The sequence below is a fragment of the Jaculus jaculus genome, chromosome X (genome assembly GCF_020740685.1).
Source record: "Jaculus jaculus isolate mJacJac1 chromosome X, mJacJac1.mat.Y.cur, whole genome shotgun sequence".
In the NCBI taxonomy this organism is placed as follows: Eukaryota; Metazoa; Chordata; class Mammalia; order Rodentia; family Dipodidae; genus Jaculus; species Jaculus jaculus.
The window spans coordinates 61,940,832-61,968,297 of record NC_059125.1 but is presented as its reverse complement, the minus strand read 5'-3'; the positions used below and the strand labels follow the sequence as shown (position 1 = coordinate 61,968,297).

The window sequence follows — 27,466 nt, the reverse complement described above, 5'->3', positions numbered from 1 at the left end:
TTATATTATTTTCAGCTCCTGGGTCTCAGAGTAGCCATATTCAACTTTGTGTTGGTCAAACAACTTGCACAGAGCACTGATATAGAGTGTGTGGTACTTGTCCACTGTCTCCTTGTCTGGATCCTTGATCTTGGGGATTGGCAGGGGTTCCCCAACTATAGAGAGGGAGAAGAGACAAATATCAGATTCTATACCACAACTCATACTACTCACTCCTCACTGGGGCCACATTCTAAAAGCACTAGGACTCCTCTCCTTCCTTCATTCTTTCCCCTGTTCCAGCTCTACTCTGCCCTTCATTCTGTAGAATTTGGGCAAGCACAGAAGAGAGATGAAGGAACTGTGTGAATAAGGATGTTCCTGTGACAGCTGGTGGACTCTGTCCCACCCACGAATGGTCATACTTGTTATCTATTTAGTTGTCTTCTCCACCCTGATCTCAGGTCCACCAACTAGAATTCCCTTAGTGTCTTTTGGCTATGAGCCAGATTACCTAGAGCTTGATAGATGACTTGGAGTAGGAGACCAGGAACCCCAGTTCCAAGCAAAGTGAGGAGCTTACCAATGGTGGTAATGGGCCGATTGAAAGGCAGAAAGCCCCAGGATCCCTTAGTGAGGCCACGGCCATAGAAGGTACAGAAATTTAAGCCTAGGATTTTTTTGCCTATTTTCTGGCAGGTTTCTTGGAGGAATCTTTTCCATGTTCCTTCAGGGAAGGTTGCTTGATTGTGCACCTCATTCTCACCAAAGGAGTAGGAAGGGACAAGGTATGCCCTGTGAAGCAAGGGGTGGCAGTGTTAGATCTCCATAGAAGCAAAACTTTCCCCAGCAAAACCTTCTCCAAGGAGGGAAACTCCTCCAACCTCCTCATGCTAGAGCAGGACCCCAAGCATTCAAACAGCTCCAGTCTCGTGTCTCTGCCCCAACTGAACTCTCTCAGTGTAGCTGCTGTACTTTATCCTGTGATAGGAAGAAAGTAATCTTAGGAGACTTAACCACCTTCACTGCACCCAGTATCAAGAGTGATCTCACTAAACTGCACACGTGGACATACCATTTCTCTCTTTAAAGCTCTCCCAGAGCTCCTTACTGTGTCCCTTGCTGCTTAGCATGGCCTTGGAGCTCTAGCCTTCCTCCTTGGCCAGCTTTCCTGTTGCTACTTAAGTGCCAAATATTCTCTTATCTATGTATGTGTATATTTTATTCCCTCTGAAGAAGTGCATTCCTTTTGCTTTCATGTGGCAAATGCCATTTTGCCTTTCAGTACTAAGTTCCAACTATATCCCCTTGAAGAAATTTTCTTTGACCATCACCAATTTTCCACTGTGGTTTCAGTACCCCTCCGATAGAGATTCCTTTGGTACTGCCCTCACACTCCTCTAGTCCTGCCTTATAGTCATATCCTTACCTGTATGACTCTCCCAAGAGGCCAAGCCAATCAGATGTGAGAGCTTTGATATAGCCTTCTTTGAATCCCTAGGGTCTAGTGTGGTGCCAGATTCATTATAGGTCCTGATTTGATGCTTGAGTTCGTTCTTTTTTTCTTCATTTCATCTTTCTTTCTTGCTTGCTTGCTTGCTTTCTCTCTTTCTTTCTTTCTTATTTTTGTGGTGCTTGGGATGCCTTGCACATTCTGAGCAAGTACTCTACTACTACATACTCAGCCCTTTTAAATACTTTAGTTGGAAACAAGATCTTTCCAAGTTGTCCAGACTAGCTCTGAGTTGCAATCTTCTTCCTTCCTTAGACTCTTTAGTAGGTGGGATTACAAACAACCAACAACTGCTACTTATATTTCAATGCAAACACAATTCAGATATCATTTGTCTATGTAACCTGTATTCTGAGTCAAGATCTTTCCATAACTGGTGGTCCCACAGCAAAATTTACACATTTCTCTTATCACATTTTATTCACTCAACAAAGATCTACTGAGTTCTTTCTTTGTGCCAAAGCTTTTTGGGGCTCTACTGATACATCAGTGAACACAATGGACTAAAAAATCATGATCCTCACAGTACTTACTTTTGCTTTATTTTTCCTGTTTTTGAGGAAGGGTCTCATTGTAGCCCAGGCTGACCTTGAATTCAAGGCAATACTACTACCTCAGCCTCCCGAGTGCTGGGATTAAAAATCTGAGCCACCATACCTGGCTCTTTTTTTGTAGGGCAGGAGACACACAATAAACAATAAAACTGTAGATAAACAAGTAAGTAGATGAAATATAAAATGATAAAGCCAGTAGGGAAATAATAGAACACAGTGACCGGAAGAGTGCTTACTGAGAAGGGATGAATGAGCTAAGACCTCATGGAGGTAGAAGATAGATCTAATCAGTTAGTTGGAAGAACAGTGTTTCAGGCTGAAGATCAGCAATGGCTAAAACCCCAAGGCAAGCTCATGGAGACTGAAGAATAGTAATGCCAGTGTAACCATTAAGGAGTGGGCAATTGGGAGAGGAGTGAGTAATGAGCTCAGAGAGGTGGCTGAGTACCAGATTATTCAGGGTCAGGCTTTTACACTGAGTGGTATGAGAGCCACTGGAGCATTTTGACCAGTGATATGATTTGACTCACAGTAACAGGACTATTCTAGCTTCAACTTGTATAGTCTTAGAGGCAAGGGAAGCAGAGACAGAAGCAAAAAGAGCAGTTGGAAAGATATAGTCCAATTGAGAGATGATGTATGTTTAAGTCAGGGGAAGATAGTTGAGGTGGAGATTCTGCACATATGTTGGAGCTTGTCTTCCACATTGAACTATGAGTCCACGAAGGACCAGGGTTTGTTTATTTCTATAGTTCTGTGCCCCATACTAAGTCTGGTACACAGCAGGTGTTTGACTACTGCTGCATGTCTCACTCATCTTTTCCATCTTCACAGCACCCAGTCAATGCTTTCTTTCCCCTTGGGGGATTCTCAAGGGCTTTTAGTGAATACGTAGATATAGATTGAAGACTTTCTTCTCAAAGTTTCCAGACTTCCAAGGATAAAGGGACTTCTTTTGTTTTTCTTTCACCAACTTCAAGTTCGAAAAGTAGCCACTGAAATGTCCCCAAGGCAGAGTGTGAAGAACAGAAGGAAGAGATCAGAATCAAGCAAGGGCCCTTTAGCAGGTTCCCATGAGAGGGACACTTTCTGGATAGGGTTACAGAGCCTATGTCACAGAACCTAAGAACCCACCCTGTCTTCAGTGCCAGCCTGACAAAACCTTTACGATTTTTGAGGATGATGGTGGTGGATCCTGGAATGCACAAGAGGGATTCAGAAGCTCCACCCACCACAATGACCACAGCATTGCCTGAGCCTCTCTTGGTCAGTCTGTTCTTCAGGGCCAGCTCAGCCACTGGGCACACACCTGTTAAACCAAAGTCAAGAGGTAGAACATGGGGGAGAACTTCCTCTAGGTTCTTCTTGCTGGACATAATTCTCACCTTTATGTCTTTATCCTCTGTTTCCTGGGTTAGCTCTAGCCTGAGGAGTTTTCCTTAGGGTTAGCTTATGGGGATCTGTGCTACTACAGATTAGGCTATACTTATTTCCTCTGCCTACTTCCATTCATAGCCTCCTGGCTTCCTGATAGACAGTCTTAACATCCACTCTTTCCCCCTTCCATTCTGTCCAGGTTGAGTGTAATGGAGAACCTCCAGGGGTCTCTCCCTTGAGGGTGAACAGGACAGCCATCACCAATGTGCTTCTTCTCTAAGGGCAATGTGCTATAGGGGAGCCATTAACTAGAGTTTGAGAAAAGTAGGCAGATGTTGGAGCCTACTCAAGCCAAATTGAAATATAGATGAACCAAAAATGTGGGTGACATCCTGTCGCTCAACAATAGCCATGCTTTTTATCACTTCTCAATCCCATTTTTGCCCTAGACTTGCTTTCTGTTCTCTACTGGGATGGCCGTAATTGTCTCCAAGATCTAATCATTGAGAGGGAACCCTGCTACAGGGCCATGCCAACCTTCAAGGGAAACAGAAGCATCTTCTGGGATGCCCCTCAAGATAAATGTGTCTTAATTTTTTTTGTATTTGGCTTTAGTTGTTTGTTTCTGGTGACTAGAAAAACGAGTATTCATCCAGACAGAAAGACACTGTTCACAGTGCTCTGGCAGGAAGCCTGGCATGGGCTTTGATCCTGAGATCAGCCTTCTGATTCCCCTATGAAGTGAATCCTGGTGACTTGTGAATGCCTGTAACTTTCTCTGCTGCCCAAACTCTGTGTCCTAGATCTTAGACATAATATGATGCTTGGTTACATGTTGTTGACACTGGCTGGAGTATTTTATCTTATTTTACCAAGTTGACTTCGAGCTAAGAGTGATCATCAAGGCTTATTGGGGTGGGAGCCTTAAGTTTGATTACAGGATGACAGGATTTATTGTACTCACCCATTGACATCACATATTCTCGCACAATTGGGATCCAGAAGATTCCTTCCAAGGTTGCTATAAAGGGAGTGATGGATGGGAAAATCCAGGAAAAGCCCGTGGCTTCAGTAGCAAAATTGATGAAGGCACCATAAGAGAGAATGCCATGTGGGTGGTTGGCAATGATGTAGTTGTGTTTGGATGAAAGGTCATGAGTCTTCACCAGCTGTTAGAGGGAGATTGAGTTAGAGCATTGGCCTGGCAGAAGGGAGTATGTGTAGACTTATAGCCCAGCAGTTAGACCCAAATCATTGCTAAATGAAATATTTTCATTGTCATAGATATTTCCAGGGGTCATTAGTGGTAAGAGAGGCTGGCCTGAGTTTGCCACTGGGAAAGATGCTAGTCATCTATGTCCCTCATTTATCTTTTTTTTTTTCCTTTCTCTGCATTATACCTCTGGGTCTTGACCTGTAATGCTGGCTATGAAAGCCTTTGAAAACATGAAACTCAGGCTGAAGAGATGGCTTAGCAGTTAAAGCACTTGCCCAAGAAGCCTAAGAACCTAGGTTTGACTCTCAAGAACCCATGTAAGCCATATGCACAAGGTGGCACATGCATCTGGAGTTTGTTTGCAGTGGCTGGAGGCCCTGGTACACCCATTCTGAATCTCTCTCTCTCTAGTAAATAAATAAAATATTTTTAAAAACCATGAAACTCAGTAGAGAGATAGGGTATAGGCAATAATGAGCAAGGCACTTATAGCAAAGGTGGACACCCCAGGGAAAGTAGTTACCTTTATTGGGAAGTAATTTTTGAAATACTTCCAGAGGGCCCAGTTTCGTACCCATGCTGAACGCCTATCACCTGTGGGCAGAGAAGAAAAGGAAGGGCAAGTGGGTCATTGCTAGTCCCTGTACCCCTCCCAGAAGTGAAGTGTTCTGTCTGTGGGCCTCAGGCCACAGAAGTGGTCTCCTTCTCACATGTCAGAGCTGTAAGTATTATCTCTGCATCCATCTCCCAAGACCCAAGGAACCCCTGTTTCTCAGTAACCAGAAAGTCGATAAAGAAACATGCTGAGACTAGAGGGATCTGTCCAGAGATCTTAACCTATTAATTCTTCATGGGCAGTCAGAAGAGAGTTTTGCTCTCCTTCCTCACTTCGCATCTCCCTATCTCTTCACTCGCTTCTCTCTCCCTGTGGCCCCATCCTTGGCATAGTAGGACCACAATTCTGCCTTCATCTCTTACCTTGACTGTGAGTATTCCAATCATAGATGAGCCAGGCTAACATGATCACTGATAAGGGCCATAAATCACTGAATATTAGAAAGTAGGGTCCAAGGACGATAGGAATAGCACCTGAGGAGACACAATGGGTTCATGTCAGTCAGCTACTCTCACAACCTCATCTCTGCCTCTACACTGAAGGAGCAGACAAGGCTGGCATGGGGCCAGTTCTCTTCCCCTCAGCCTTTGCTTAGCTCTGCTGTGACACATTTTGCTCTCTGAGCCACTGGGTCTCAGTCCTCTTTAAGGCTGAGTTCATAACTGAAGGAGCAGCAGAATCATGAAGTTCTCAGAGCAAGTGTCACTCAGCTAAGGTAGAAGCAGCACTTCCCAGCAGGAGAGAAAAAGTGACATGTTTGACTGGTAGCTGATTATACTCATTCAGAGAGTTCAGGAAATTCTGAAAGCTTTATCTTCCTTCCTTCACTGAACTGAAAAATCCACCTATTCAATTGGAGGGGTTTTATTTGCAGTGCCCAGGCTATTTGATGCTGAGAAGAAAATAGATTACAAGTTGCTATACCATGCTCTCCTTTGTCCACTTCAAAATATTGTAAAAGTTTGAAGGGGGTGGAAATGAAAAATGTGGCTTTATTAGCAAAGGGATGAAGCAGTCTGTAAAATGTAAACATGATACATCTTAAAGCAAAGGGCTGTTATTTATTTATTTATACTTGCATGCATAAATTTATGCACACATGCTAGAATAGAATCCAGGGCCTTGTCCATGTTATACAATTGCTCCACCACTAAGCAACCTCCTGAATTCTGTTTTAAAAAATCAGTATTTGTGAGAAAGATGGGTCCATTAAGTACACATGATTTTTTACAGACTGTTAAGGGAATGATTGACTGGCTTCTGCATCAATAGTAGAAGACGGTTTCAAGGAAGGGGAGACACTCAAGAACTATCTTCCAGAAAGTCAGTCTTTTGCATTAGATATATAGATGGAAATACTTGGATAAAAGACTGAATGTAAGATAGGCATGGTGGTGCCTACCTTTAATCCCAGCACTTGGGAGGCAGAAGTAGGTGGATTGCCATGAGTCCAAGGCCATCCTGAGACTACATATTGAATTCCAGGACAGCCTGGGCTAGAGCAAGAACCTACCTAAAAAAAAAAAAAAAAGACTGAATGGGCATTTTTAATGCAAATTAAAACAACTATGAGACTCCACCTTACCCCAATAAGGACAGCCAACATCAAAAAGTCAAATGAAAATAAATGCTGGCGAGGATGTGGAGAAGCAGGGACACTCATTCACTGTTGGTGGGAATGCAGGATGGTACAACCACTCTGGAAAGCATTATGGAGACTCCTAAAAAAGCTGACTATAGAAATACCAACAGACCCAGTTATACCCTTACTGGGCATCTACCCTAAAACTTTCAAACCAAAGGCCAGAGAGATTTGCTCAACCATGTTTGTAGCAGCTCAATTCATAATAGCTAAAAGTTGGAATCAACCCAGATGTCCATCATTAGAAGAATGGATAACAAAGACGTGGTATATCTACACAATGGAATTCTATACAGCAGTAAGAAAAAATGACACAAAGAAATTTGAGGAAAAATGGTTGAACCTGGAACAGATCATTCTCAGTGAACTTACCCAATCACAGAAAAAAAAAATCGACACATAGTCTCACTCATCTACAACACCTAACCTGAATCTATCCAAGATACCTTACATACTCAGCAAGCACCTCATGGACTAGACAATAGGATGGAAGGGAGGGCGGGGAGGGCATCGAAGGGTGGAAAACAGTAATCTGGACCCAAACGGCATTGGTACCATAAAATTCTACTTCCTAAAAGACAGACCAAATGGCTGAACCTTCACTAGACCCTTACAGGAAACACCTGAACCACAAGACACTGGAGAGGGTAGGATCAAAACTAACCTAAATCTTCTACATCTTCCCTCCCTCCCTCTCCCCCTCTCCCCTCTATCTCTCTCCTCTCTAACTCTTGTATATTAATTATGTTTTTTCCTCAATTTATTAGTGGGCACTGGCCTGTAACCCCCACTTCCAGCTTGGGACTACCATCCACAATGAGCTTTTGATCAGAGACACCTACAAGGTTTCCCAAAACAATGACAGACTTCTGTCAGAGTACTTGATGACCCACCAAGGCCAGTGGTAAGACCCTATTGCTGAAGACTCCACATGCAGCTGATACGCAAAATCGAACGGCATGGCTGGAAGCCAGGAGAGAGTCAGTCCCCAGACAGTCAGTGTGTCTAGTGCCAGAAGGCGCTACATGGGCGACTGGAGGAAATGACCAATATCTGTCCAAGCAACTCATTCTCTAATCTAATTAGCAACAAATAACCTGATGTGATGCCCACACAAGTGCAATAGTGGCACACAGCCATGGTGAGGAACCAACTAGTCTTGATTTGGCTAACTGATCCACTCAGTGGTACTAGACCCATAGCTGGAGCTGGGAAACAAGTCAGAACCATACCCAAACACAAGCCCACTCTACAATATCAAGCTATCATCAATCATGGGGTACAAAAGGGCCTACACCTATCAATCTGTCTACCAAAAAAGTAAGTGTTATTTCAATTTTCTGGGTGCTAACTTTCTCTCCGTTGGAGAATCTGCTTCTCTTTTTCAGATAGATGCAGATCCTATGGAGAGAGCTGCCCCAACATACCTCAAAAGGGGCCCAACTGAAACTAAGGACAATTGGTGAAACAAGCAAGGGTGATATTTTCCTGTGAACCAGATACCAGCACAAAGGGGAAGGAGACCAACACAGAGAAAAATCAACTCCTACCAAATCAGAGAGCCAGAGCCTCAGAGGCCCCCAACACCTCAGCACTGAAGCAGACCAAAAATGAACCCAACATGGCTCAGGGAAATTTTGTGGAAGAGGGGGCGGAAAGAATGTCAGAGTCACATGTTGGGTCATGATTTGCAGAGACATTTAGCATACCAATAACTGGGGACTAACTCCACAATGCACAACCCATTTACATCAACAAGGAGGGTCTAATGGGAGGGGGTAGATCATAGATGAGCCTAAACAATGGTACCAAGCTGCCTGTATTTGATGGAAAAAAAAAACCTAATAAATCAAATTAAAAAAAAAAAAGACTGAATGGGCATTTTTTGAAGTCATGTCATAGACAGATATAGTGACCCATGACTATAATCCCAGCACTTAGGAGGCTGAGGCAGAAAGATTGAATTGCAAGTTTGAGGCCAGCCTGGACTACACACAGTAAATTCAAGGTCAGCCTGGACAACATAGTGAGACCCTGTCTTAAAATTAAAAATATAAATAAAAATAAAGGAGACCCCTGCTGAAAACACCAAATGCTGTTGGCATGGACCATGGAGAGACCTGACTGGAATCTAGAGGAGAGCCAGTCCCCAGACAATTAGCCCATCTAGTGCTGGAAAGCACTTCATGAGCTACCAGGGGAAAGTGGCCAACATCTGTCCAAGCAACTCAAAGTCTAAGCAACTCAGAAGCAAACAACTTGACATGATGCTCACACAAGTGCAATAGTGGCACATAGCCATGGTGGGTAACCAACTGCTCTTGGATTGACTAACAGATCCACTCAGTGGAAAGGAAACCATATCTGAAAGTGGGAAACAAGTCAGAATCATATCCAGGTAATGATTCTGCTTTCCATTGTCAAGCTCCCACTAACCTTAAACAATAAGAGGGTCTATACCCTTTTAAATCTCTCTAAATTAATAATGGTTATCCCATTTAACTGGTGCTGACTTGTTGCTGGTTAGAATTATTGGACTTGGAGACTTGACACTGGTTAGTTGTTGGACTTAAGAGCTACAGAGTTTGATATTTTCCCTGGTTGTTTTAAATCTTGTATTGGTTGACTATTTCTTTGCTATACTCAATGCCAACTTTTGCAGTGTGAATGTTTATTCTGTGATATTATGGGGTTTTGGGGAATTTGTTTTTAGTATTATGGCTCAGTTAAAATACCTTGGACTACAGGTATGTTTGAACATCACTGGGATTGATAAAAACCTTGGGGACTTTTAAAGATGGACTGAATGCATTGCATTTTACACCATGGATTGTTATCAGTTTACAGGGGCCAGAGGTGGAATGTAGTGGTTTGATTCAGGTATCTCCCATAAACTTAGGTGTACTGAATGCTGGGTTCCCAGTTGATGGAGATTTGGGAATTAACGCCTCTTGGAGGTGGTGTATTGTTGGGGGTAGGCGTTGTATAGCCAGCTTTCCCTTGCCAGTGTTTGGCACACTCTCCTGTTCCTGTTGTCCACCTTATGTGAGTCAGGGAGCGATGTCCACCCTCTGCTCATGCCATCATTTTCCCTCCCATCATGGAGTTTTCCCTTGAGCCTATAAGCCAAAATAAACCTCCTCCCCCCACCCCACACAGAAAAGTGAAGGGGACTGTGGGCGTAGTTCAGTGTTAGGGAAGTAGCCTGGCATGCACAAGATCCTGAGTTCAATCTACAGTTTTCCAAAAAAAAATAATAATAACAAAATAAAATAAATAGGGCTGGAGGAATGGCTTAGTAGTTAAGGCATTTGCTTGCAAAGCTAAAGGATCCAGGTTTGATTCCTTAGGACCCACGTTAGCCAGATGAACAAGGGGACACTGCATCTCAAGTTTGTTTGCAGTAGCTGGAGGCCCTAGCATGCCCATTCTTTCCCTCTCCCTCTTTCTTTCTGTCAAATAAATAAAATAAATATTAATAAAATAAAATAAATAATATTATAAATAATTTCAAAGAATAGAAGAAACCTTGATGAAGAGAGGAATTCCTCTTTCAGAACAGACTGAGCTGGTTATAAGTATGCATGTTACTTAGACAAGAAATAGTGATGGGAGGAATTTCGTGGAAGCTTTCTATGAATAAAAGTTCTTTCCATGGGGCTAGAGAGGGAGATAGTTCCGCAATTAAGGAGCTTGCCTGCAGAGCCTAATGACCTGGGGTTCATTTCCCCAGTACTAATATAAAGCCAGATGCACAAAGTGGCGTATGCATCTGGAGTTTGTTTGCAGTGGCTAGAGGTCCTGTCATACCCATATTCATTCTCTCTCTGCTTGCAAATAAATAAATAAGAATAATTGTTTTTGTAAAATTTATTTGACACAGAAAGAGAGAGAGAGAATGGGCATACCAGGGCCTCCAGCCACTGCAAATGAACTCCAGACGCATGTGCCCCTTATGCATCTGACTAACATGGGTCCTGAGGAATCAAAACCTGGGTCCTTTGGATATGCAAGTAAACATCGTAACCGCTAAGCCATTCCACCAGCCCAAAAATATTTGTTTAAAAAAAATCTGTTTCCTTTGTTTGCCCTTTCTAAAAGATAAAAATAAATTTGCCAGTTAAGTTTCAGCAGAAAACTCAGATAAAACTAACTAAGAATCATTACTAATTAAAGGCAGCAAAACTTTTCCTTCATAGCTTGCCTCAAATTTTGTTAGGATCCTCAATATTCACAATATTGTCTGGCACATAGAAGATGTTCAACAAATATTTAAATGAGATGTTAGGTAAATAGATAAATAAATAATAAATGCCCTTTTCAAAAATAGAGAAACAAGTGATTAGTGTTTAGTCATTGTGGTGATTTGATTCAGGTAACCCCCATAAACTTATGTGTTTTGAATGTGTATGAACGGTGGGTTGCAGTGTAGACTTAGAGATGCCAGGACTATGAGATGACTACCAAGAGATCTGCCAGCACCAGATGAAGTTTTCTGGGACTGTGAGTAGCCTAGCTGAAGGGGCAGAATTGGAACTCCAGAGACTTGTTATTGGTTAGAATTACTGGATTTGGAGACTTGTCAATGGTTAGAGTTGTCAGACTTGGAGCTACAGAGTTTGCTGTTTGCTCCCCCCCTTTTTTGAGAGAGAGAGAGAGAGAGAGAGAGAGAGAGAGAGAGAGAGAGAGAGAGAGAGAGAGAGAGAGAGATTTTGCACATCAAGGCCTCTAGCCACTGAAGCAGAACTCCAAACGTGTGTGCCACCTTGTGTGCATGCATGACCTTGTGTGCATGTGTCACCTCATACGTCTGGCTTGCATGGGACGTGAGGAGTTGAACCTGGGTCCTTAGGCTTCACAGGCCTCCTAATCACTAAGATATCTCTTTAGCCCTGCCCTGTTTGTTTTAAATCTTGTGTTATTTGTCTATTTCTTTGTTATGCCCAATGCTATCTATTGCAGTGTGAATGTTTATTCTGTGCCACCATTTTACTTTTTTTTTTTTTTTTTGGTATTATGGTTCAGGTAAAAGATCTTGGACTATGAAGATGTTTGAACATCATTGGTATTGATAAAAACTATGGGAACTTTTAAAGTTGGACTGAATGTATTGCATTTTACATCATGGATGGTTATCAGTTTATGGAGGCCAGGTGTGGAATGTGGTGATTCAGGTGTCCCCCATAAACTTATGTGTTCTCAATGCTTAGGGCCCCAGCTTATGGCAATTTGGGAATTGAAGCCTTCTGAAGGCAGTGTATTGCTGGGGGAGGACTTATGTGTGTTATAGCCAGCTTCCCCTCGCCAGTGTTTAGCACACTCTCCTGCTGCTGTTGTCCACCTGATGTTGGCCAGGATGTGATGTCCATCCTCTGCTCATGATATTGTTTTCCCCTGCCATCAAGGAGCCCCCCTTCAAGTCTGAAAGTCAAAATAAACCCTTTCCTGTCACAAGCTGCTCTTGGTTGATGTTTTCTGACAGCAATATGAAGCTGACTGTAACAGACAGCATCTATGGAGTTATTTAAATGTGATGTTATTTTTCAATTATAGACAGATTTCATGCCTTTTCTCTTATCTCCACTTAACCACTAATCCTAAGGCCTTCAAGGAGTCCTTGGAATTGAAGATGTGACCCTGCAAGAGACCCTGTGTCCTTATAGGACATGCCTTCCAGATTCAGGCTATTTGAATGAGATAGAAGAATTAGGCATGATAGTGTATGCCTGAGATATCAGCACTAGGGAGATAGAGGTAGGAAGATGAGAAGTTTAAATTCATCCTCAGCTACATAGAAAATTCCAGGCCACTCTTGGCTACATGAGACCTTGTCTCAGGTATTCCATGACATAAAACAAGAATGTCTGAGGAAGTACTGATGTGAAGAACCAGAACTTGCATGTGTGTACTTGTAATGCTCCCTTTGATATTATGGCCTTGGCACTAGGAGATGGTTCCAACGTCTCTTGTTCATGTTCAAGTAAGGCAATTTGAAGGAAATTATCATAGTTCACATATACAGGTTCCTAATTTCGTTTGCACTTAAGATGGCCAAGCCATTTGAACAGATGTGCAGTGGTATTTCATCATCCTAACTTGCATCTTTCTAAAAGGTTTTGATGCTTACCAGTCTTTCATGTGCTCATTTGCCTTTGATGTATTATATACTCTTTTGTTTGATACTGCAGGGGATTGAACCTAAGGCCTCCCACATGCTAGACAAGCTAGAGACTCAACCCTCTGTTGTTTATTTTGAGACCGGATCTTGATAAGTTACTCAGGCTAGTCTGAAACCATGGAATCTAAGCTGTCCTCAGACTCATTATGTAGCCAAGCATGACTCTTGAACTCCTGATCTGCTTGTCTTCATCTCCCAAGTGCTGGAAATACAGAATATATCACTTGCTCATTTCAGGTGGGTTGTATGTTTTCTTACTACTATCTTTTGGAATAATTTAACATTTTGGATACAAGTCCTTTTTCTTTATATGATTTTACAAACATTTTCTCCCTGTCTGTGTCTATGTTTTCTATTGACAAAATGTTTCATAATCCCTTTACTTTTGGTGAAGTACAATTTATCACCTTTTCCCTTGTATAGATTGAGATTTTGTGTCAAAACTCACTCTTCCCCTAACCTCCAATCATTAAAGCTTACTTATGTTTTCTTACCTCTTCCTCATTTTTGTGGAAATGATGGAAACTAGGGCCTTGTTTATGCTAGGTAAATACTCTTCCAATAAGGTATCCCTACAGCCCTGTTCTATTTTTTATATTGAAACAGTGTCTTTAAGCGGACAAAGTGGGCCTGGAACTCATTCTGTAGCACAGGAAAGCCCTTATTTATAATTGTGTCTCAGCCTTCTGAGTAGGTGAGATTATAGGCCTGTGCACAGGCCAGTGTGTCACACCTATGTTTTCTACTAAAAGTTTTACAGATTTTTTTGTTTTGTATTTAAATCTATGATCCATTTCAAGTTGTCTTTCTCACATTTTATGGATGCAAAATTGAGATATAAAATCGTATATACTCAAAATATGTGATGATTTGATATATGCATATGTTGCATAATGATCACTGAACTTAAATTCATCAGCACACCACCACCATGCAGTTACTCTTTGTGTATAGGGGAAGGAGACTAAAGACATGTAAGTGCTACTCTGTTAAGAACTGGTGCAGTATTATTAACTATAGTTACCAGGCAGAACATTAGATCCCAGAATTTACTCATCTTACAACTGAAACTTTGAACACTTAGACCAACATCAGATTTTCCCTTCTGCTCCAGACCCTGTCAAACACTATTCTACTCTCTGTTTCTATGAGTTCATTTTTTTTAGGAGGAAATATTTTGGTATGCTGGCTAGGCTATCCTGGAACTCTTAGGTTCAGTTGATAACCATGCCTTAGTCTCTTTAGTAGCTGGGAGTACAGATGCTCATCACCATATCTGGCTGAGTAGAGTAGTATATGTCTCTGTATAGGTAAAATCATCCACTGGCTCTTTCTGTGTTTAATTTATTCCCCTTAGCATAATATCATACGGTTTCATTCATTTTTTTTTCTTTTTGTTTTTGAGGTAGAGTCTAGTTCAGGCTGACCTGGAATTCACTCTGTAGTCTCAGGCTTGCCTTGAACTCAAGGCAATCCTCCTATCTCTGCCTCCAACATGCTGGAATTAAAGGTGTGTGCCACAATGCCCAGTGATAACCTCTTGCATTGTCTTCTTTCTCAAGATTTCTTTGATTTTTCAGTGCTTTTTGTAATCTCAGATGTATTGTAGAATTTTTTATGCTTCTAGAAAAGTTACTGAAATTTCAATAAGCATTTAGTCTACAGATCATTTTAAGCAGAATGGACATTTTAACAATATTAATTCTTCTAATTAATAAAGATAGAGTTTCTTTCTAATTTGTGTTAATTTCTATTTGTTGAATTTAAGTGTAATATGGAAGTGTGTGTGTGTGTATGCATGTGGGCACATGTGTGTGCATGTTGAGGCTAGAAGTTGACTTTGGGTGTCTTCCTCAGTCATTCTCCATTGTATACTTTGAGACACAGTCTCTTGCTTAATCTAGACTGTTCTGATTCTGTAAGGCCTATGGGTACCCTGCCCCACTTCATTAGTGTACCACAATGCCTGGCATTCTTTGTGGGTACTTGAATCTGAATTCAATTCCTTATGTTTGTATGACAAGAATTTCATCCACTGAGCCATCATCCTAGTCCCTCCTTTCACTTTCTCCTTTCCTTCCTTCCTTCTTTCTTTCCTTCTTCTCTCCTTTCCTTTCTTCCTCCCTCTCCTCCATTCCTCTCTCCCTCTTTTCCTTCCTCCATGCTCTTCCTCTCTCTCTCTCTTTCTTTTTTACCTTTTCTTCCTGGCATTGTCTCACTCTAGCCCAGGTTGACCTAGACCTTACTCTGTAGCCCAGGCTGGCCTCAAACTCATAATGATCCTCCTACATGCCTAGCCGCCGTTTTTTCTTTCTTTCTTTCTTTTTTTTTTTTTTTGAGCCTGAGTCAGGGTCTCATGCATCCCAGGCTGTCTTTGAACTTGCTATTTAGTCAAGGATTACCTTGATCTTCTGATCCTCCTGCCTCCACTTCTCTATTTCTGGGATTATAATGTGGGGCCACTAGGCACTGTGCTAGGGGATTGTGGTAGTTTGAATAAATGCCTCCACAATAACTTCAGGAGTTTACTAAAACTTCTTAGATTTCCAGCCAGGTGTCACTGGGCAGATCTTAGGGTCCAGCCCTAAGGTATGGTGGTGGATTTGCAATTCCAGTCTAAAGATATGCAAAGTTCCTGAAGTGTGCTTGTGTGCGATATGGCTTTTGGGGTTTGGGGGCTTGTGGCTTTTTCTCTCTCTGCTTTGTCCTTTAAGAGAAGCCCAATTTCTTCTGTCATTATAAAACTTCCCATGGATCTGTAAGCTTCAATAAATATCCCTTCTTCCATAACTGTGCATAGTTTGGAAGTTCATCTCAGAAACTTGAGGCTGTCTACTACAGAGATGGAACCCAGGACTTCACAGATGCTAAGCAAGCATGCCAGTCAAGCTACATCTCCAGCCCATTTTAATTTCCTTATTGTCTTCCAGCAGAGAGAGAGAGAGAGAGAGAGAGAGAGAGAGACAGACAGACAGAGAGAGAGAATTGGTGTGCCAAGGCCTCTAACCATTGCAGTAGAACTCCAGACTCCAGTTCTATTTCAAGTTTGCAACAGCAAGAGTGATGCACCCTTCTGCTATCTCTCTGAATAAACAAATAGATGCATATATAAATAAAACTTTAAAAAATTCTTTTCATTTATCTTTCTGCTTCTGTTTCCATTGCTACCACTATGCTTCAGGGGACTTTTGCTAGTCTCAACTATAGCCTTTATCTACTCTCAAGCTTCTGATCTCTTCCCTTCCAGTCATTTCCTATTTTACTCACTGACAAGTTTGAAAAGCACAACCACCTGATAATTTCCTTCTCTAAAATCATCAATATTTCCCCACTACTGACCAAATGAAGTCTAATACAATGGACTGGCATTCAAGGCACTCCCTGGACTAGAAACAAACATTTTCTTAGCATCATTTCCCAGTGATTACCCTCAAACTCCTTTTGCTGATTCCCAGTGTTTCTCTATGTGTAGCCCCCTTACCATTGTAGCAATACTGAGTGATCTAAAGGTAGTAAGTAGATGGAAAGTTATTTGAACATGAAGTGAATACATGGTAGTATTACAAAGATTTTTGTTTAAAATACATTAATTTAGACTGTGGAAATTTTAATCTTGTCAACAAAATTACTATATCAAATACTAATGACATACATGTTACTTGCAACTACAGACAAAGATCATAAAGGTGGTATAAATAGCTGCAGTAGGGAAAACAGAGGCTGAACCAACTTAGTTTATCTCCCATTCAATGTCAGCTCACCATGTAATTTCACATCTCTACATATCCAACCATGCTGTTCCCTTATTTTGATTACCCTCTCCTCAACCTTCTATCAAAATTTCCTCAACCTTCAAGGCTTATCTGTAATTATACTTTGATGATATCTTGATAATCTCCTGGGCATAATTAAGGGTTTCTCTTCTGTACACTTGCAAAATAATACATGTGTTTTTATTTGTTCCTATTTTGTTTGCTTAGGTAATTAGTACCTCATACATCTGGCCCTCTACCCATTAGACATTAAACTTCTTATAAACAGGGATTAGCACAGTGCCAAGTATAGGGAGATGGCTCATGATAAATTGTTACGTAGAATAGTATAGATTTCAAAATTCTTCCAGTTACAGGTGAAAATTAACAGGAAGAGCAACCACTGGTGCCTATTCAAAGTAAAGAAGAACCTTCTGTGCTTGCACGTGTCAGACTGTAGAGACTGGTTGTCTTCAGTATAAGCTGTGTATTTTATTCAGACATGTAAAAACATTCGGCTTCAAGGCAATCACCAAACTCTGAGTGTTGGCAATCCTGCCAGATCTAGCCAGTTGGCTCAATCCTTTCAGAAATCCAAGAGCATAGCTGGCTTATCCAAAAGGAATTTATGTGGCTTTGAGACTACTTATTATAACTAATTAATGATAAATTTAAGAACTTAACAGAGTAAAAGTTAATTCAGTAATTGAGCAACCATTGACTGAATATACCTCATGTGAAATTTCTGTGCCAAAAGCTTGAGAGACTTTGGGGGTCTAGAAGAAGAGCAGGGGGGTGGAATTAAATCTGGAAGTGATGAGAGTAATGTACTTATGGCCTTTGATCCTGTGCATTGGACAATTATTATGAAACAGCACTATGTCTAGCCCTTAATGCACATTATCTCATTTAATCCTCTCACAGACTTAAGTAGATATAAAACTTTATTATCCCTACTTTACAAATGAAGAGATTGGGGCTCAAGGAGGTAATGTATCTTCACTCCAAGACTTGGAGGAAGGAGGTAACATTTGGGGAGTTTCTATTGCATGTCTTAGAACTATTTTAAACGCTTTTGTATATTAACTCTTTTTTTTTTTTTTTTTGGTTTTTCAAGTAGAGTCTCACTTTAGCCCAGGCTGACCTGGAATTCACCATGTAGACTCAGAGTGGCCTTGAACTCATGACAATCCTCCTACCTCTGCGTCCCAAGTGCTGGGATTAAAAGTGTGCACCACCACGCCCGGCTGTATAATAACTCTTATAAAAAGTATGTACAAAACAAAGTTCCTGCCTTCCAAAAACTTTTGGCTTTGTGTGGAAGGTAATCTTTCAAGCTAACCTTCAGAAAATGCATACAATTTTGATCACTATATTGATGGAGGAAAAGTCTTTGATGAATAAGGAGCTTGAACAAAGTCCTGGCGATGGTAACACCATGGCCTCTGAGTAACATCCTAAGCCACTGAAGTACAGATCACATAGGGAAGCCACAGAATGACATGAAGCTGGGAAGGGAGCTGAAGAGATGAGTCCCGATGATAAAGGGAATAAGTCAGTAAAGGGTACTAAACAGAGAAGTGGTGTGCTCCCTTCTGTTTCAGGAAGACACTTTGGAATAACTATTGGAATGGGAAAAACTGTAGACCGGGAGAGACACAAGGAGATTCAGTGATTCAAAAACAAAATAGAAATCTGAACTATGTTACTGTTTCTCAGACCATTTTCAAAGATGCCATGGAAGTCATACTTGATGATGCATATCATCCCAGCACTTAGGAGGCTAAGGATAGTGAATCAAGACCAGCCTGGGCCACAGTGAGACCCTGTCTAAAACCATAAAAACAGAAGAAAGTATATGTCATGGTGATTGGGAATTTTCAGCCTAATGCAGTTAATTTGATATGGGAATGATAGAGAAGGCATAGTAAAAGATGTCTAGACAGAGCCAACAAGAATTCATCAAGTCTGCTTAACTTTCTAGGACCTCATTATCAGCATTCTTCATGAAGGCACAATGAAATCAGAATGTTGCTTATCTACCTTGGAAGTAGTTGTCATGCTTCTTTGGCTCAAATGATAAGACTAACAGTCTTAAGAGGTGGTACTATGGTTTAAACACGCACCCCAAAGTTTAGGTGTTGGAAACTAGACCATTCCTAAAATCTTGAGAGATGGGACCTTTAAGATGGATTAATAACGCTATCCCCAGAGTGGGTTCCTGAGAAAGTAAGCTTTGCTCTCTTGCCCCTCTCGATTGCACATACATACTCCCTCATTCTCTCACTTTTTGCCAGATGCCATAGCCAAAAGGCCTCACCAGATGCAGGTGCCTCGATATTGAGTGTCCCAGCCTCAGAACCCTGGGCAAAATACTACCTCAATTGCTCAAACTGTGGCATTCTGTTTTAGTAACCGAAAATAAAATAAGACAGATGGTGTGGTTAGGCTCTGAGTATGTCAGTTCTTGTTCTATAAAAGAAGGCAATTAGCATCTATTGAGGGTTTTCCCACCTCATTGGTCTTCAGAATGGGCTTGAGAGGCAAGCAATATGATTTGTTTCTACTATGGTGGAGGTTAACCAACCTATTTGCTCAAGGCCACCTAGAAAATAATATGGACATGTGCAAGGTCTTACAGCGAGTAAGTGGTTGAACTAATCTGTCTGACACCAAGACTACATTCTATTTTTTAAGAAATCAGAGGAAGAAGACAATCCCACACATAAAAAAGGCTGTCTATAGGAGAGGAAGAAAAGAATAAGAGATGGGCTTAAACATTTCTGTTGAGGAAAGAGAAATGTAGAATGATTAACAGTTAGTTCAGTGTAATGCTATGTTCTGTTAAAAGTATAGTAATAAGAAATGGTTTCCGTCATCATGTAGCTTATTGAATAGAGGAGGTAAACTGAGATCTACACCTAGTAAAGTTCTTGAGAGTGATGATTTAATGGAGGAGGAGAGTAGGTTTTGGTTAAATACTATGAATATTAGGAGCTTATTTTGGCAGATCACAGTCTTTTTTTTTTTTTTTTTTTTTGTGGTAGGGTTTCACTCTAGCCTAGGCTGACCTGAAATTCACTATGTAATCTCAGGGTGGCTTCAAACTCACAACAATCCTCCTACCTCTGCCTCCCAAATACTGGAATTAATGGTGTGTGCCACCATGCCAGGTGTTGTTTGCTTGTATTTTTGAGACGGGGTCTTACTATGTAGTCCTGGCTATCTTATGCTGCCCAGGCTATACTCAAACTCATGGCAAGCCTCAGTTGCTCAACTTCTGGGATTACAGGCTTGAGTCACTATGCCTAGCTGGTATTAATTTAGATGTTATGTTTTCAACTTAAATGATCTCCATAATTCCACGTTGGAAAGGGAATTTTCTTCTGCTTTAAAGTTAATTCAACTTATATATCCTCTGCTGTTCAATATTTTGTAACTAAAATTGGAGATTGTGTTCTTTTTGGGGGTGGGTTGAGGTAGGGTCTCACTCTAGCCCAGGTTGACCTGGAACTCACTATGGAGTCTGAGGGCGGCCTCGCACTCACAGTGATTCTCCCACCTCTGCCTCCCAGCTTCCATTAAAGGTGTGAGCCACCATGCCCGGCTGGACATTGTGTTCTTTTGAAAAACATGTAAGGAATGCTATGTAGCCTGTCCTCACAAGGTGCTCTAGGCCTTCAAAGGGTGATGCAGCTTATAAAACATTGCAGAGAAGATGTGAAATGAAGAGTATGCCCAAGGAGAGGCTGTTCATAGATAGTCTAGGAGAAGCTCTCATAACATCTTTCTAGTGGAGGGACTAGTGAGAACAGAGATGACAGAGTGGGAAATATGTTTCCTGTAGTTTTTTCTGTGAATATATGATCTGGAATACAAGCTTCATATAATAAAGTGAACTGATAAGGGATTAGAGCCAGAGAGAGTAGAGGAAGGCCTACAGGGCATTCTTAAGAAGGCCATCAGAAACCACTAATTTTGAACAGGAAATGGATATAACCAAAGTTGCTTTAAAATTTTTTCTAAAATATTTTATTTTATATGTCTATCAGAGAGAGAGAGAGAGAGAGAGAGAGAGAGAGAGAGAGAGAGAGAGAATGGGCACACCAAGGCCTCCATCCACTGCAAATGAACGCCAGACACATGTGCCACTATGTGCATCTGGCTTACGTGGACACTGGGGAATTGAACCTCGGTCCTTTGGCTTTGCAGGCAAACACCTTAACCATGAAGCCATATCTCCATCCCAGAATGTAGGCTTTTAAAATTTTGCCAGTTCAGGATGTATTTCTCTGTTTTCTGTTTTGTTTTGTTCATTTTGCTTTCAAATCTTTTTTTTTTCCATTTTTTTTCCTAAGGTTGCTTTTGGAAGGTTCTTAGGTCTGAAGAAGGGTTGGGAAGATGGCTCAACAGTTAAAAGCACTTGCTTGAAAATGTTGCCAACCTAGATTCAGTTCCCCAGCACCCACATTAAGCCAGATACACAAAGTGGTGCATGCATCTTGGAGTTGATTTTCAGTGGCAAGAGTCCCAAGTATACCCATTCTCCACCCCCTCTCCTGGCAAATAAAGAAATAAATAATTTTAAGAGGAACAAAAGGGGGCTGGAGAGATGGATCAGTGGTTAAGGCACTTGACTGCAAAACCTAACGACCTCTGGGCATGTGTCTGGAGTTCATTTGCAATGACTAGAGGCCCAGGTGTGCCCATCCCCCCTACTTGCAAATAAAATGAAATAAATAATTTTTTTTTAAAAAAAAGAAGAGAAGAGAAAGAATAAAAGAAAGACTATTGTGAGAGCACAAAGTAAAATCAGCTGGGGAGAGCAGAGACTAGGAGCTAGAAGATCAGGAAAGGAATTCACCACAGTTCAGGGAGAGACACATGGAGAGTAGGCCTCTGAAGGGAAACTGGCCTTCAGAGAGCTGTCAAAGGCCCTAGGTCTAAGGATCATGAATATTTATATTCCCCATCTCTCTCTCAACCCATCTTCTCCTCATTTCCTCCCTCTTACTTGTCCCTCTGTCTTTTGCACCTATTTCCTCTATATTTTCTATTTCCTGCCCTATCACATCCAGTAATGGTCAGTATTGGCCATGATGCTGAACATTATTTGAGGAGAAGCAACAAGGTGGATTATGGCACACAGAAGGAACTGAGAAAACAGTGAGAAATAGAAGGGCAGAGGCAGAAAGGGCAACTTTTCTGTGCAGAGCATTTCCTATGGATCAGGTTTAAAAAATGGTGACAGTAAGGTTTAGAGGGATTCCAGTACTTGTCCAAAGTCCACCAGCTAGTTATAATCCTAGTCTGATGTATTCTGGAACTCACTACCTTTTCACCAAGCAGATCTCCTTTCCTTTCCAGCCTCCTCTGAGCTCCTTGAATAGCTGTAGTATTTTCTTTGTCTGACCTCATCAGATCCCTTTGTCATAGCTCTTTTGTCCACTTACTCCAGACTATCATACATTAGAGAGAGTCATATGTGTGTGAACAGCATTGACACATAAATATGTACAGTGATTGAATAAACCACTGGTTTGTTTCTGCTAGTAGGTAGTAAAGAGCCTGTAATTAACTCATTGTTGGAGACTCAGCAAATGCAGCCCAAAGTCTCCTAATTGGTGTTTCTCTATAACTTTTGGAGAACTGATTTTAATGAATTAGGCATGTCTGTAGGCCTCCAAACCAGTTGAATGATTGCCTTGTAATCTCTAAGACCCAGAATTCTTATAATTTTTAGCATAATCACTAAAAGAACAGAAAGAGGTTGTTATACAAATGGAATGATATTTAAAAGAAGTAAGACAAGTGGCCAATAAGCATATGAAAAGATGGTGAAGATCACTAAGCATTAGGAAAATGCAAATTAAAACCATGATGATATATCATTTCACACCCATTAGGATGGTTAGAAAATAAAAGTGTTGGTACAGCTGTGGAGAAATTGGAACCTTTATACACTGTTATGGAAAGTGTAAAATGATACAACTACCATAGATAGAAATTACTAATGAAAATTACTATATGATCCAGCAATTCCATGTATGTATGTATGTATGTATGTATGTATGTATGTATATGTGTGTGTGTGTGTGTGTGTGTGTGTGTGTGTGTATAAATTCCAAAGAGTAGAAAACAGCATTTCAAAAAGATCTTTATACCCCCTTGCTTAAAGCAGCATCATTCTTAGTAGCCAAGTAGGGGCAGTACTCATGAATGGATGAATGGATATAAATATTTAGTGTCTCTGGGCTGAGGATACAGGTCAATTGGTAGAGTGCTAGACTCTAGCATGTGAAAAGCATGTTCATGAGTTTGATTCCCAGCACCACTTAAACCATTTTGTGTGGTGCCAGCCTGTAATCCCAGTACCTGGGTGTTGTAGGCAGTAGGAATAGAAGATCAATAACATCCTCGGCTACATAATAAATCTGAGGTCAGACTAGGCTACATACTCTGTCAAAACAAACAAACAAACAGTGTATATATACAAAGTAATACTATTTTATTTTATAGCTGTTTGGAGAAGGGGGGTCATTTTTTTTTCAGTGGTGTAGCCTGTAGCCACTGGTAATTTTCCCATTATCCAGTAAATAACTCCCCACCCATGCTCACACAAGCAACCATAATTAAACTTGGTGGGTCACACACAAAAAAACACATGGGGCTGGAAAGATGGCTTAGCGGTTAAGCGTTTGCCTGTGAAGCCTAAGGACCCCGGTTCGAGGCTTGATTCCCCAGGACCCACGTTAGCCAGATGCACAAGGGGCGCACACGTCTGGAGTTCGTTTGCAGTGGCCGGAGGCCCGGGTGCGCCCATTCTCTCTCTCTCTCTGCCACTTTCTCTGTCCGTCGCACTCAAATAAATAAATAAAAATAACAACGAAATTTTTTTTTAAAAAAGACATGAAAGTAAGAGGGGTAGTAGAGGGGAAGAAGTAAGGGTTCAGCAGAAGTGGAGAGGGTTAATAGAAAAAGTGAAGAAGGGGCTGGAGAGATGGCTTAGTGGTTAAGACACATGCCTATGAAACCTAAGGACCCAAGTTCAATTCCCCAGGTCCCACATAAGCCAGATGCACATGGTAGCACATGCATCTGGAGTTTGTTTGCAGTGGCTACAGGCCCTGGTGTGTCCATTCTCTTCCTCTCTCTGTCTTAAATAAATAAATAAATAAATAAATAAATAAATAAATAAAATCTTTAAGAAAAAGAAAAAGTGAAGAGGGCAATAGAAGGGAAGTATGACCAAAATACATTATATACATGCACAAAATTTTCAAAATAAACAGATCAAGGGAAAAAAACACAAAACAACAAAAGGAAGGAAATTCTGATGACATGCTATCATGTGGATGGACCATGATACTTTATGCTACTTGAAATAAGCTGGTGACAAAAAGATAAATATTATATAATTGCCTAGAATAGGTAAGTTCATGGCAACATATAGTAGAAGGATGGCTGCCTGCAGCTGAAGGGAGAGAGAATTAGGAAGTAAGTATTTAATGGGCATGGATTTTTAGTGTGGGAAGGTGAAAAATTCTGTACATGGTTATACAACATTGTGAGTTACTTAATGCCACTGAAGTGTATGGTTAAAATGATAAATTTTGTGCTCTGTATTTTATCACAACAAAACTTTAAGTACAGAGGGAAAAAAATCATTTATTAACATGTGTTTTCACTGGTGACACAATGGTGCCATCATGTGTCCTTGACAGTTCCTTTCCACTCCTCTCGCTCTTCCAGGATGACTGGAAGCCAGTGAGCTTTTTCTTTTTAAAATATCTTTTCAACATTTTATGTTTTATTTACTTGACAGAGAAAGAGGGAGGGAGGAAGAGAGAGAATGGGAGTACCAGGGCCTCCAGCCACGGCAAACGAAGTCCAGACACATGTGCACCCTTGTGCATCTGGCTAACGTGGGTCCTGGGGAAGCGAACCTGGGTCCTTTGGATTTGCAGGCAAATGCCTTAACCGCTAAGCCATCCCTCCCACCCGCCAGTGAGCTTTAGTGAGAAGGAAGCATTACTTACCTTCTTGCTACCTTCCGTACATTGTTGCCTGATATCCCTATCCCTACCCAGTGACACTGTCCTTTGGGGAAGAAAAAAGGACAAAGGGGAAAATTGAGAAAGAATTGTTTTCTTAAAGTAAAATAATGATGAGGATGAGAAAAGCATCCAGAGGAACCAGAATAGACTGAGCATTGCCATTCCAGTGCTATGCCAAGGTCACTTTGAGACACCCTGCATCTCAATGGGTCCACTCACAGTTCTCACTTCCCATTCTTTCTGGTGGTGCTAGGATAGAACCCAAGGCCTCACACCTGCTAGGCAAGAGCTCAACCACAGAGTTCTACCCCAGCCCACAGCTCTCTTTTCTCTCTCTCATCCCTGCTCTCTTATTGCTCTGATTGCTCACACTTCCTAGGGTCCAGACAATGCCAACTCTCTTCTGCCTCTCACTTTTCTATCTGAAAGATGGAACTTATCAAAACGTATTTTGTTGGGCAGTTAAAATAAAATACAATGTAAAACAGAATGAAACTCTGAAAGAATAGGAAAGTTCCATCCAAAATAAAGTCATTTTAAATTATTTTTTGAGTCAAAGCTTCACTCTGTAGCCCCAGGCTGGCAGTACCCTCACAGCAATTCTCTTGCCTCAGCCTCCTAAGTGCTAGGATTACAGGGGGAGCCACTACTGCAGCTTTCATTTCCTTTTCTTTCTTTCTCTCTCTCTCTCTCTCTCTCTCTTTTTTTTTTTTTTTTGGTTATTTGAGGTAAGGTCTCACTCTAGTTCAAGCTGACCTGGAATCACTATGTAGTCTCAGGGTGGCCTCGAACTCTCAGCGATCCTCCTATCTCTGCCTCCCAAGTGCTGGGATTAAACGCGTGCACCACCACATCCACCTTCACTTCCTTTTTTTGATCCAGCTAAAGTTAAGCCAATGATGAATTCAGCATGATTCAAATTTTTGTTTATTTTTATTTATTTATTTGAGAGTGAAAGACACAAAGAGAAAGAAGCAGTTAGAGAGAGAGACAGAGAAAGAGAATGGGCACACCAGGGCCTCTAGCCACTGCAAAAGAACTCCAGATGTGTGCGCCCCCTTGTGCATATGGCTAACGTGGGTCCTGGGGAATCGAGCCTCGAACCAGGGTCCTTAGGTTTCACAGGCAAGAGCTTAACTGCTAAGCCATCTTTCCAGCCCGAACCTGATTCAATTTGAATAAGGTTAAGGAAGGCTGCATCTTCTAGGGGACTGAGGAGGCCCCTTCTGCAAGTTTGATGAAGTGTAAAGACCCCCTTCCTTGAATAATCTTAAATACATCAGTAAAATACACAACCACACAAAGGAAGCCCATTATACTAAAATGGGGCTAACATAGTATTACCCACAATGTGACATGGTAACATGAGTGTTTTCTTCATCTATGCATTAAGTAGCCAGGTTGAACAGTAGTTCCAATAACGACTGGGATTTTGAAGTAGTTGTAGGCATAAATGGACTCTTGATATGCCTGTAGCAACTATAATATGCAATGCAAATCTCTGCCATGCCTGCTACTGACAAAGCCACAGGTGCTGCTAACACATCTGGGGCTTATTACCTGCATTCATCATTGAAGAAAAGGCTACATCTCAACCAAAGGTGAATGAAGGTAAAGACAAAAATTGTTAATGTACAGCCCCCCATTTAACCTATGCTCTAGAAGGTTATATAGCCTCCTGTGGATTGGAACTAATTGTTTCCTGCCGGTCCCATCCTTCAGGATGATATTATTTGTCCTCACCAAGTTTTTAAGCTTGTCCCTCTAATTGACTGCCCACAAAGCCTTGACTTCTGGTTGGAATGGAATAATGCTTAGAAGAGCATGGTGCTATCAGCTTGCTCACTCACCACTGACTGTTGCTATGTCCTGTGTCCACCAAACAGTAACTGCCCTTTCTGAAAAATTCTGTCGAATGAATCACTAACACAGCCTTCCAATTTTCTAGAATTTTCTCACTATGTTTTCCATAATAGAAAACTGCCTTATATATTTCTAGTAAGACCAAATCTGCAAACCACCACCACCTCTGGCCTGTTTTTCTGAATATGACTCTTCAGCTAGTTTATAAGGATCAGCTCCTGAGAAGACTGGGCTAATCTTTAATCCAGAACTACCACAAACTCATTCCTAGTGGTCGAGCCCCCAGCTCAGTCATTCCTATGAAAGGGTGGAAAAGTCCCACCAGAAGATGGCATTGGAACTTTCCTCATGTGAGTGTGACCTCTGTGGATCTGTCCCCATGGGCTCTCCAGCCCTTGGGGTTTACTCACCTAAAATCACATAGACTGGAACCCACTGCAAAACTGAGAGGGTTTGGAGGCCTTCATGCAGATCTAGTCTGGAGAAGATGGGCATGGTTGATGATAGTACTGCTCTCCTGTGGCAGAAAGCCCAACCAGAAGCTTTAAACAGTTTACACCAAGTTGATTCCCAGTGCTTCACTCTAATCTTATTGTCAGAGCTGGTTAGCTGCTGAGGTTTTGTCAGTCTTGACCAAACCTTTCCTCTACTTTTCCCTACTTCTTGCTCCACCCCAACTTCCTACACACACACACACACACACACACAGATTGCACATC

General features: G+C 41.4%; 1 protein-coding gene across 1 annotated transcript; it reads right to left on the bottom strand.

Moving 5' to 3' along the window:
* On the bottom strand, positions 1-27,242 carry Dgat2l6 (diacylglycerol O-acyltransferase 2 like 6). Its single transcript, XM_004660984.1, has 7 exons — positions 27,158-27,242; positions 5,618-5,728; positions 5,163-5,233; positions 4,388-4,592; positions 3,181-3,355; positions 563-774; positions 1-155 (listed from the first exon to the last, which is right to left on the bottom strand). The coding sequence occupies exons 1-7, from the start codon at positions 27,240-27,242 to the stop codon at positions 1-3; spliced, it is 1,014 nt and encodes a 337-aa protein (XP_004661041.1).
* Positions 27,243-27,466: the final 224 nt, after the last annotated feature.

Bases quoted from the DNA above. Each gene is read 5' to 3' on its own strand.
- Dgat2l6 (XM_004660984.1), bottom strand. From the start codon at position 27,242: ATGCCCATCTTCTCCAGACTAGATCTGCATGAAGGCCTCCAAACCCTC. The intron at 5,729-27,157 runs GTGAGTAAACCC...GTGTCTCCTCAG, and splicing joins TCCAGTCTATGTGATTTTAG to GTGCTATTCCTATCGTCCTT. The intron at 775-3,180 runs GTGGGTTCTTAG...CTTGCTTCACAG, and splicing joins AGGCTGGCACTGAAGACAGG to GGCATACCTTGTCCCTTCCT.